Genomic DNA, 12,340 nt, shown 5'->3' with positions numbered 1-12,340 from the left:
GTGCCGGAAAACTGAATCTGAGAGAAAAACCCCAAGAGTTCCGCAGCTTGAGGATGGCAGAAATTAAAGTGACCTTATATATTGCAAAGAAATTTATGAAAGGAAAAAGTATAAGGCAAAGAGTGGACAAGAAAGGGATTAAGAAGATTTATGGACAGTTCACTAAAAAAAGTAGAAAGAGAGAGAAAAAAACATTTAAAGTCATAACAGATCATGGGAGAAAGCTGCTGGAGAAAGAAATCAAGCATGGTAGTGTTAACTTGCTTTCTAGTGCTAGCCTGCATGGAAAATGAGAGCTGTTTTTATCAGTTCCAATGTTGTTTCAAATGCTGAAGTAGCGATAATGTTTCCAGTCATGCTGATGAACAGTTTCAGGGTGATACCTCATGACAGAATTCATTCTGTTTTTTTGTTGAAGTTCATGTGCACATGAACACAGTTCAGAGAACACCAAGAATTTGCAAAGTGACACCCTCAAAGGTAGGAAGTAAGAATGAATGTCACTTTTGTAAACTCAAATTGTGTACTAGGGCATATAATGAAAAATACAATCTTAACTATTTACTACTTATTGGAGGCAGACAACTTTTGGCATTTTACTTTTTGTTGTGACCTTTATCATGTTATTTTGACACCATATTTCTCTTATACGTATGACATTTTGATAATGAGACACTTCTTAGGTTTGGGGATTCTTTTTAGTAACCATTATTTTATTTATTAGAAGAAGTTTGCCATGTGCCTTGTTATCTTCTCAGTTATTATGTTCTCATTAAAAATAAATACAGGAAACACCTTAGGTACTGGGTTGTATTTCATATTAAATTTTCTGTTAAATTCCCACTATGCTTCTTCCCTCAGGAGAGGCTGAAAATTATTCTATGACAGGTACATTCAATTACATGTTCTGCAGCAAAAAGCACAGCTCCACGGTTGACTACTTTCAGGTTAGTATAAGTTAAATTCTTTATGGAACAGCCTAATTGTTCTGCTTCTAATGTGTAGAACAAATGCCAGCTACATCCCCATAGATTCCTTCTTGAAATCTGCAAGAAAGCAAAAAGAGGAACCTCTCTCTAAACGAAAATTCCTAATTCTGAAAAAAAAGCTTTTATTATAAAAAAAGCTAAATTTTTATTATAAAAAAAAGCTAAATTTACTTCAAATTTTAATTATTTTTTTTTTGGTGGCAGAAATCTGAGAAGATAACACTGCTCACTAGACTTCTCACAGATTAGATTCTTGAAATAACTCCCCTGGGGTAAAGAAGACTGAATGACACAAATAGTCAACCTTAATTTAGGTATCTATATTAGCTGCTTCTTATAAAGAGCAATGCATGTAAGTCAAATCAGTTATCTGCTAAAAATCACCTTTCTCTTTGGAGAGTTTAAAGAGACAACCCACCTACATGAATTCCACTGTGAATTCCTTCACACCTTCAAGTGATTGAGCAATGTGGGGGGAAGCAACTGTGTTTGACTGATGTGTTTTGATTAATGTCATTCACTGTTAACTGCCAGGGAGGATTTTTTAGAAGTGGTGGAAGTATGTGGTAAGAGGAAGGCCCTGAAAGAAGAGTATATGAAGGTATAGTAGAGTAGTTGCTTACACTAACAGGCTGAACGTGGGAAGGAAACAAAACTCTGCAATGGGTTCAAAGTGTGATAATTATTTTTGTTTGCTTTTCTCCCCCCTTCAGCTGGTCAAGACAACTACCATCACATTTACTGTTTTTGCTGAAGGAAGAGAAATAAATTCTATCATTACTGGCAGCTTTGGAATTTTCTGAGCTGCTTTCTCAGAAGAAATCACAGGCACTCCGTTTCAATAGCTTTAAAAACTGAGACCATAAAAAAAAAGTGAGGAAGAATTTTGTCAAATTAAAGAGCTTAAAAATATTTGTTCCTTGAAAAATTTCAGATATTAAGAAAAACAAATTATATCAGAGCCTTGCTTTCTACATACACATGCTTTTCTTCTAGCACAGCTTTTGTTTTGTTGTCAAAATTATTTATCAAACAGTATGAGTGAAACAAAAGTAAAAAACAATATTGGTCAATATTTGCCTACTTAGCTCTCAACAGGTCTTGATCTTTTAGTGCTGAGCCTTGCAGATAGATAACTCTTTGGGACCACATTGGGATTTGTAATACCCTTCGGACCTGAGCATCCATCTCAGTAGGACACAAAATAACGACATAATAGTCCTGTCAAAAACATAAGGGGGAATAGTCATGTTATTTTATTATGTTACTATTTATTGTTGCTAGAGAATGAGTCGACAGAGACCCAGGATGTCAAAAGGGTTTCTGATAATTCTCAAATTTAATTGACAATAGTTATTTGAATACATGTGTTTAAAATATTTGATTCTTTAATAAAAACGGCTGGACAGTTGTCAGCTGCTCACAGAAGACTCCAGAGTGGTTAACATTTAGATGTTAGATGTTTAATGTTTAGAAACATTTTTGTTTCCATTTGAGCATCATTTGGTTTTCTTTTTAGAGACAGTTTATATTTCTGTCATTCTAGCTGGAAAAAGTAGGAAGTTTTCAATGATTAAAATGGAATTGTCTTCCCCCAAATTTTTTCCTCTACATTAAGGGGCAGATCCAAACTCTATTTCCTGTACAACAAACAGTCCTTGTCAGGAAAAGCACAGTTGCTCTGAAGTATACGTGTGTACATATTAAAAGGAGACATAAAATGGAACGTGAGGGGAGAGACCGAGAGCTTAGGACAGGCTTGTCATAGAAGCCTTCCTTAGCACACACAGACTTGCAGAAAGCTTAGTGCTTAGGGGATCCTTGTGTTATCTGTGTCCTTCACCTTTGCATTTCAGCTGTGGAGAAAATGTCTGTAACTTTTTTTACACTACATAAGTAGTATTAGGACTTTTCTTTGTCTCCAGTGTATCACAGAGCCTAACTCATTCTTCAGAATAGTTAACTAAGTTTTGGATTTCAATTTGTGTTTGCATCTATAAAGAACTGGATTTCTTTGTGCGTTTGCTTATGCCTCTTACTAGGTAATTATTTTAGGGAATATTTTGGATTTGGGATTTGTCAAATTGCTGCTGAGCAATTTGAGAATTGTATTTTTGTGATTTTGTTGTACTATTTAATGACGCATGGTACCACAGGTAACTTAATAAAAAACATAGAGAAGATTTAGTGAAAGAAATGGTCTGTAGCAAACGTAATGGTAATGCAACCAAACTGCTATCTCATGTAAATAAGCTTTTATATGATTACAAAAAGTCATATGACAGGTTTGCATTAGCTAGGGAATATGTGTACACTAAGAAAATCTCTTGTGTGTAATCTTTCAAGGCCTTTGTCCTTTAAAATACATCTATTTATTTCTTAATTTCCACAATTCCAAAAGTATCTGATCTTCCTACCTCTGACAAGAACCAAAACAAAATGCAAAGACTAAAAGATGCTTTGACTTGTGAGGAGTATTGGATCCAGTCCCAAAACAACAGGAAAAAATAATTAGAGTAGTTTTCATTTATTTTCTATTTTGGGGTAGAATGTAAAGAATTTGCATGGAAATATCTGTTTCTACAAGGACTGGCATAATTCAACAAGACCGTAATTCTATTTATTTAGTCTATTTACCTCAATTTAAAATTAATGTCTCCATACTTTGTATCAGGTTCTTTTTGCAATTATAGATTCCCAATTCAATCAGCTATTCCCAAATTCAGTTTTACAAATTAAAAACTATTTCAAAAGGCTGTCCTGAAAATCAGTGGTTTGAGTTAATCATCTTTTTTTTTTTTTTTTCACTGTAAGTACCTGCAATCTGGGATGAGCATAGAATTCATTTAAGAAATCCATAAGTAAGTCGATCTTCAGAGAGCTAACACAGAGCACAACATGTTTTTCCGTCTGAGCTCTGTGTCGACTGTAGTTACCACCGGACTTTTGTCTCTCCATCCACAAATATGCCAGCTGTTCAAACTGCAAGAGATGCCAATTGTCAGTGCAATACAGAGAAGCAGATGTGCAGTACAACTGTACCATGACTTAACAATGTTGCATTGATCATCTCATGCCTCTACGAAAAGCTGCTCTTAGCCTACAATGTCTTTTTCTTTGTAAAAAGGTCTCTAGTAAGTGGGTGAGATGAATAATAGGGTGATTAAAAAACATGGCAGAACAGCCACTCTACCACACACAAAAGTGGGGTAAATCCATTAAAATACCATGAGATTACAGTAGATCTCAAGATTTTAGAAAAGAATGAAGGCTGTACCTTATTCTTGTATGTAGGTTATACCCCTGAACTCTCTTTTTCCAGCACCATGTGACATAAATGCTTCCCTCAAAAGAAAAGTTAAATTTTTACCCACTTAAATGTGTACTCTGGATACAGATACTCACATAGAAGCATCCTTTTACTTAGTTTAGCCACTAACTCTTCTTAGATACTTTAAAATGTTCTTAAGATGACCTTCTGTATATTCTCTTATTTGTCTTATAAATCTAGATATAACTTAAATACACAGCAGTTGTTAATACAGAAAACTGCCATTGCCAGCTGAACAACAGATACAGGCTAATAGTAGACATTGTTCTACTAGCCTGAATCCTTTAAAGGGAATACTCTGTCAGTGTCATTGTAATAATCTGTAATAAAACATACAAACACAATTTCAAATTGTATTGTAAGTAATATGCATTTAATGCTAAGCTCTATTTAACTATGCATGTGTGATAGATGATTTTTCTCATCCACATTCAACTGATGGGGAGACTGAATCGTGAATAATGATTTAATATCATAGGACAAAACCTCAGGAGAGAATGCCTCCCACATATTCTGCGCATGGCAAACTATACAAAGCCCCGTTATCCTAACAAAGCTATAAAATAAAGTAGCTAATAATAGGTAAACTTATGTGAAAGGGCAATAGATTCCAGGTTTTTTTACTGGTAATGCAGAGCTTTTATGCCTGAAGTGTATATCAGAACTACCTGAAAGATGAAATTTATATTTCCTAGGAAATTCCGAATTTCCTAAGGGGTATTTTAGTTTTCAATAGGATATGTATTTTACTAAATTCCCATTGAGTGGGAATGTAATTGTGTTAGTGCATATGTCTGCATATGCATACATTAAATATTTAGTTATATTTAGAATGTTCAAATAATGTCAAGAAAATTAAAGCACAAAGGTTGAGCTTCCAATCTCCCAGGTCTTCTGTGTTGTCTGCTCATAGTGAGCTTTAGTTCACTGTCAAAGAAGCAGAGTCTGGAAACCATGGCTGTGTAGGAAAAATTTGGGGCTTCATGGTGGGCAGGTCCACTATAAGCTTTGATAAGCATGCACAATGTCTCCTCCGTCCTCTTTTTTGTGGCAGAAGGTCTGGGTGATGACCAAGTGTGGAACATTTAACAACTTGGCAGGGCTTCCCATGTAATTTCAGGGTTTCTGTCCCCAAGCCTCACCTAATGAGCTTGGAAATGTCTGGTATGAATTTAATGAAACTGGTTGACTCCTTGAAATACTTGGATTTTCATAAATCTGCCTTTTCCTGTTGAACTGTTGGAAGTCCTAAACTTAAGTAGGCATGAAAAATTCCTAACTGTTCTGTTGGCTCTGTGTGTGTTGTACCGACATACACAGCTGTGAACCCAATTTGCTTGAGTTGCAGATTTAATGAGATGTTTTTCATGTTAGCACTGAGCTGTAAGAGTAAGAGAGGAAGTGGAGAGAACCACGATTAGAAACAGGGAGAGCCTGCAGAGGAAATGCTATGCTCATAATGAAAGTCCTGGCTACTGTTGCTTTGGGGTTTTGGGTTTTTTTTAATTGCCTCATTAATAGCAAACCCGTATTTTAGGATGAAGGAAGGGCTCTGTGGTAGATGACAGAAATGCTTCACCAGCACTTGAAAACTGTTATTAGTGCTCTGTTTTATAGCAGAAAGGTATACTATAGGAGAACAGACAAAGGAAAAAGGAAAGAAAAAAAAGACACAGAATAGGAGGTGTAGAAGATAGTTATTTTTTCTGACATTATATGTTCAATAATAATAATAGTAACAATAAATTATTTCAGTTATTATTCTTTTGTTTTAAATACAATTCTAAAGAGAAAAAAAAATAAATCCACATTTACCTGTATGGGCAACACCACAAGAGCAACACAGATCATAATGACAACAAGCAGCTTTGAAGGCCATATCTTGGGTGTAACATCCCCAAAGCCCACAGTGGAAAATGTCACTATGCAGAAATAAAGGGAGTCAAAGAGAGTCAACCTGTTTCCTGCTCGTTCCAGATGCTGAATTCCACAAATACTATGTAGAAAAGAATGAATAAAGACATGAAAAATAAAAACTGTACTTAGGGTCAGTTCAACTTTGATGATCATATACGAAGAGTACTAGTTATTTTCAGAACTCATGAATTGCTCAGCAAGGACATTTTTTCCAAAGAAGAGTAAAAATTAGTAACAAACCAGAAGTGTTATTAATGTAATTCTCAAATGTCATTTGTAATGAAAGAAAGCAATTTTTTAATTATTTCAATATCATAGCTACAAATTTGCTGCTAGGTTTTGCTTAGTGGCTGTTGTGAGGGAGAGGTGGTATACAGAACACCATGAATTGATGTAATTCCTTTCTAAACCAGAACAAAACAGATGGGATATAGTTGCCACCATTCAGAATTTTTTATAAACATCTTCTAACTTTTTTAGGGAGAGCTTGCTGGTATGGCCAAGAAAACATACACACTGCTTTCTTTAAGTCTGTTCTTCTCTGTGTTAGTTTCTATCTCTTTCTGTGGCAAGAGTTACTAGCATGAACTAGTTACGAGAGTATGTGTTGCATACTAGAAGGATAATGTTGGTATAAATAGGTACTGACTGTCTAAAATAAAGTGAATGTCAGCATGACAGGCTATTGAATTGTTAGAAGAGTAAGTATCCAGGGTCAGCCTTCAAGTAGAAAGTGGAAGATGCCAACGGGTACAAAGATTCTGCTTGCTAAAAGTACAGAATAAAAATGTAAGGCTTGGTTGTCTTTGATCACAGAATTAATTTAAGTTCATTTCTTCCAGTCACACATTCCTGTGAACAAGTAAGTGGTAGCCCAGGTTAATTGCTAATTATTTCTCTTGTAATCTGCATGATGTGCTTTTGGGTTTGGGAAGTAGCAGAATCTGTCTACAGGTCTAACTGCTATTTCGTATGTTGCAGATTTTAAAAATACTTCATAAATAAGATAATAATATTTCAATGAAGAGCTTCCCAAACTTAAAATATGACCATCCTTAATGCAGTAGAATTACTTGGATCAGGTTAGGCTTTTAAATTATATTCACTTATATGAAGAAAATAGATTTGTGAACCACCCTAAATAGCATAGCAGAATGATTTCCCCACAGAGAATTAAGAGAAATAATTGATAGATAATATCTTGCTCTTTAGTAATTATTCTAGAACATGCCAAAAAATTATTTCTCCATGTATGGTATCCAGATGGTAATAGTCACTCATTAATACCCTCCATGGTGAGATCTTTGCATCACCAGGGAGACCCTGTGTTTATAACAGCTTGAGCAGTTGTTCTTCTGTTCTCTCTTCTGTTCTCCAAAAATAATTTAGCTGTAGGCAGTGGCATTTCCAGAACATATGGATCAAATTCCCAGTTTCCTTTTCACAGTTCTAGCATTTGTAGTTTTCACACATCTCAAAATGTTCTAAAAAGGGTGGAGTTTTTCCCTGTTGTTTGCATAAGTTAGATACTTCAGTCAGAAGTGATAATTTTATATTCCTATCCAATTTGTCCTACATTTTTCACTGGAGTTGTAATCTAGATCATCCATAGTTTCACTATGTTTCCAGTTTGGGGGAGTGAGGAGTTATTTGGTTTGGGGTGTTTTGTGGGGTTTTTTGTTTATTTGTTTGGTTTTGGGGTTTTGATTTTGGAGTTTTTTTGGGGGTGGAAAGGGTTGTGGTGGGGTTTTTTTGTTCTGTTTTGTTTTGGGTTTTTGTTTAGCTTTTGTTTGTTTTGTTCTGTTGTGTTTCTCTTTTTTTTTTTGTTCTGGTGAGGGTTTTTTGGGGGTTTTTTGGTGGTGTTTTTTTTTTGTTTTTTTTTTTTTTTTTTACAAAAATTACATTTTTGGCCCTGAAAATATTAACAGCAGGACTGTAAGGAATTATACTAATTAAGCTTTCTTTTGGTCTCAGACAAGGAAGTTTTCCAGCTAACTAATTTTCCAGTGTTTATTTGAAATAATGGAGTATACTGCAGAGGCATCCAAGTATGGAAAAAGAAGCTATCTCAATACTGTTATGCATGTAAGTTCTATGTAATTTTAAAAGCAGAATGGTGATGGATTTTTAATTCTTCATTGTTATTATTCTTGATGACCTTAGTTCATTTTCTTCTCTTCAGCTGTCTTTTATCGGGTACATCTCTAAAATACATAACCTTGACTTCAGAAATTAAGGTCACAAGGGGCAGGAAAGTAGCAATTGCACTGAACTACTGATATAGCTCTTACATAACAGGACTATTACACCACTCTAAGTGTGTTAAATATCTGCAGAAGGGTTGTATTGAAGCATAACGCATGATCATATCATTGGTAAGAATGCATTTTTTCTGATGCTGATACCTGTGAAATTACTTAGTATTTGTACATGCAAAAGGGTCGATTTTACCCTTTGTATTTGACAGGATGGATTAAAATGTAAAATAAATTTAGTAGCATAGAGTTTTTTTAAATTTTCAAGGAGTGAGAATTATTTCTTCACTTTTTGATCTTTTTGTAAAACCTTAAAAAAAAAAAAAAAGAAAAATAGTTTGCTGGTAGGAAAACTCAAGCCTTGATGAAGGAGATAATTCCTTTATTCTTCCTCCTGAGTTTTCTGTAGCCAGCCCACCCAATCATACTTTAGTTTAACTGAGATAAGTTAATATATTCTGAACCATTTCAGCCTTTTCTAAGTGAACAGTAAAATTCCCACTGAATTTAGTGAGATCAGGATTTCATCAACTGTACTCCCTTATAGTCCTATATATTCCTATTCCTTGAAGCTGTCAAAATAATTTTGTGCCTGATCCAAAATGTTGTGGATTCAAGCTGTTTCTCATTGAACTCAGTGGGCATGAGCCAAAGCTTCTTAACAGTCTTTAAATCAGTAAGATATGGGAGCTATTTCCTCACTGCTGAAGCAGAAATTCAGCTCTTGAACAACTTGTTGAACAAATTAATTTCTTTCCTCAAAAATTACTTGCAGCTCATTTGCAGTTCTACCAAATTGCACTTGAAGCCCTAAACCTGAAAACAAAAGAATGATTACCAGGTCTTAATTTTATTGGGTGTTTTGCTGCTCTATCTCATTTCTAATACAACCAGAGATCACAAAACTGCAAAAAATCCTGACTTGCAAAGGACAACTTTATAGGAGTCTAATTACCAAATGAAATATTACCTCTTTAGCTCCTTCTGCAAGACTATTACACTTCAATCTCATTTCAAATACCTCTAAATAAGCATTACTCAGCATCTATACCATGTTCCTAGCTATTTGGGCTACATGATTACATTGCATGGAGAATGCAATGGAAAAGTTATCAGCCATCCATGAAGCCAATACCACATGTGTTAGTTACTCCATTCCCCACAATTTACTGACGTCTTTTAATACAACATAATTCTTTATACGAATAATGGTATCAGATTCTTTTCTCTTGCAAATTGTGTTAAGCATTCTTTTTAAAAAATGCATAAACACTGCATGTACCAAACCAGACAGCATTATGTTCTTGTCTGTTTTCTCGTATTTCCTGACATAATGAAATATGCAGTAACTTGGACTTCCTCTTTTGGCTGTTTTAATATTATATGGTGGTATTTTTATCTCCTTCTTCTTGTTTGCTTCCTCCTTTTCTTTCATCCCATGAAGAAACAATAATTTACTTGGTCATTCCTGGACAAACATAATAATTTCAAGCAGGAAAGTACTGTTCAGCAAAGGCAATGTTCACAACAACTTGTTTTTATGGAGAAAATAAACCACTGTAACAATAAATACACAGAAAAAGCCTAACTAAAACACAGAGCCAAGTTCGGCACCTTCTATACTAATTCTGTTTCCTGTAAATTCAGTAAGGTTGGTTTTTCACAGTGGATGTGAGTGAGCAGTTACAACAAAACAAAATTGGTTCAATAGAAGTGAGATTTAGTATCCCTAAAAAAATAGACAGAAATCCAAACCATGGGTCTCCTAAACCACAAGTATTATCAGAAAATATATTAGAAACTTATAGAGAACAGAAGTCTGATTTTTTAAATCCTCTACTACCACTGCACTTGAAAAACAGAAAGTAAAGGCAGTAGCATGTAATATCTAGAGATTAGTCATGTTTACTTTAGGTATCATTTGAACTTTTGTGAGTGCAATCTTTGTTTTACTGGAAGTTTTCAGTTGAATTCCAGGAATCTTTATTTGCTTGAATATTTTATGTGCCAAAACTAACTACTGTTCATAACCTACCTCCACATGTGGTACAGAAAAAAGTACTGTAGAGTATAATAACCCCTGAGATTAAGTCAGATTTTTGCCATGCTGTGTAACATGTCATAGAAATGGACATAAGAACCATTTGGAAAGCAGTTTGCAAGTACTGTACATTAACTATGCTTTTTAATAATCAATTTATTATAATCTATTTTATACCAGTTAGTATTTTCTTTTGTGTTTGCCAACTACGTCTGATTTTTAGATTTTCTTGAGAAAACTACTGTTTAGAGGTACAACCTCTGGAGGTCTACAATAATGCACCAGAGGCTGAAGCCAAAAGTAGAGCTGCTTAGTGTCTTCAGGATTAGGTAGCATAACAGCATTGTTTTCTTTGGACTTTGAGCTTCAACTTGTGTAATTACTTTTTAGTGTATTAAGTAGTTAGCTACAGGAACTAGCTAATGAATATGTTAAAATCAATGGGGATTAATTTTATCAGGATCAGTGAGATTCTGTGGTATAAGCTCAGCACTTATATATTACAGAAGTTAGCATCTATATAGTAAGCCTATATATTAAGTGTTCCCGGTAGTTTCTCACCCCAAAACTCTTTAGTTTCCACATATCCTATCACTGAATGGTGATGTTAGAACAAATTACAGACTAAATTATGATTTGATGGTTTTGTACCGCCAACTGCTTTTTGTGTTTTTAAACTTTTCTGATGCCGCTGTCACAGGTTTGGTTTTTATTTCTGTCTGTAAGAAAAATTGGAATGAACCATCACTCAGCAAAATTGTGGATAGTCCCTCAACTGTAGTAAATACCTATGGGTAAAACTCAAATACAGTGAAACACTGAAGAAGACAATCATGTTAACTTTCCAGGAAGTACATGGGCAGGCATGTGAGACCTATTATACCACTATAGTGGCTTTAACTCTCTGCTTAAGGAAATGAAGATTTGGGAGAGTTCACTCAAGAGGTTTAAATTCCTCAATCTTTACACCAAAACAAAATGTGGCTATAGAACAGTTCCTACTCTTCATATTGGGAGGCATATAATATTTCTTAGAAGTCTGATAAATGCATGGTCTTTTTTCCTGAAATTGGCAAAAGGTGCTCACTACTTGCCAAAGAAATTAATATTAAGATGGTGCCAGTCTTAAGTCCTTGAAATTAAAGTGATGTTAGAATGAAATTAAAGTGATGTTAGAGAATGCTCAGCTTTGTACAGAGGCAAACAGTTTTTCATACTGGAAGTTGTCTCTGTGGGATGTTCTGTCTTCCTTTGGGCACTAATGTAGAGTCAGGTGCAGATTTGTCCTATATTTTAAAATTAGACATTATTGGGAAAGCAATTCTCAGTGCTTAAATAATGTACACAGAATCATTAAACGCTGATTTAACACTTCACAAAACTCTGTGCTGATAAAACTGAAGTGACCCAAAAATGTTTTTTCATTCACTTTATGAGATACATATGGAAATATTGTATGTTGATTTCTAAATTATAATGTATGTCCTCTGAATTGTCATTATCTTCTTCCCATGACACACTACTGAGCTGTGTAGTCTGGTTCTACTAAACATGAAGATGGTGATAACCACCTTACCCAATGCCTAAAATGTTTTTTAACAGAACTTGTTTTTTAACAGAATGTTAAAATGTTTTTTAACAGAACTTCTAATTCTTGTGTAAATAATAAAGAATAGGCAAAGAAAAAGAACAAGGGATGAGAAGAAACTGCAGCATGTAAAGGAGTGAAGGAACAATTAGAAAATACTCTGACCAATAAGAAAATGTCTGTCCTGTCCAAACACCCGGAAACTGAGGTTTGAAGCCA

At 34.6% G+C, this 12,340-nt stretch overlaps 1 protein-coding gene across 3 annotated transcripts in view; it reads right to left on the bottom strand.

The window, feature by feature from the left end:
* KCNT2 (potassium sodium-activated channel subfamily T member 2) overlaps window positions 1–12,340 on the bottom strand; it is a gene marked incomplete at its 5' end in the record, with an annotated part of 138,847 nt that overhangs the window by 59,823 nt on the left and 66,684 nt on the right. For all 3 annotated transcript variants that reach the window (XM_080623137.1, XM_080623138.1, XM_080623139.1), the window contains 3 exons: window positions 2,074–2,210; window positions 3,807–3,971; window positions 6,136–6,316. In XM_080623137.1, coding sequence (XP_080479263.1) covers window positions 2,074–2,210; window positions 3,807–3,971; window positions 6,136–6,316 — 483 coding nt within the window. The remainder of the gene's footprint in view (window positions 1–2,073; window positions 2,211–3,806; window positions 3,972–6,135; window positions 6,317–12,340) is intronic.

The sequence above is a fragment of the Psittacula echo genome, assembly GCF_963264785.1.
Source record: "Psittacula echo genome assembly, chromosome: 7".
In the NCBI taxonomy this organism is placed as follows: domain Eukaryota; kingdom Metazoa; phylum Chordata; class Aves; order Psittaciformes; family Psittacidae; genus Psittacula; species Psittacula echo.
The sequence above is the reverse complement of the archived record's forward strand: the minus strand, read 5'-3'. Positions and strand labels throughout refer to the sequence as shown.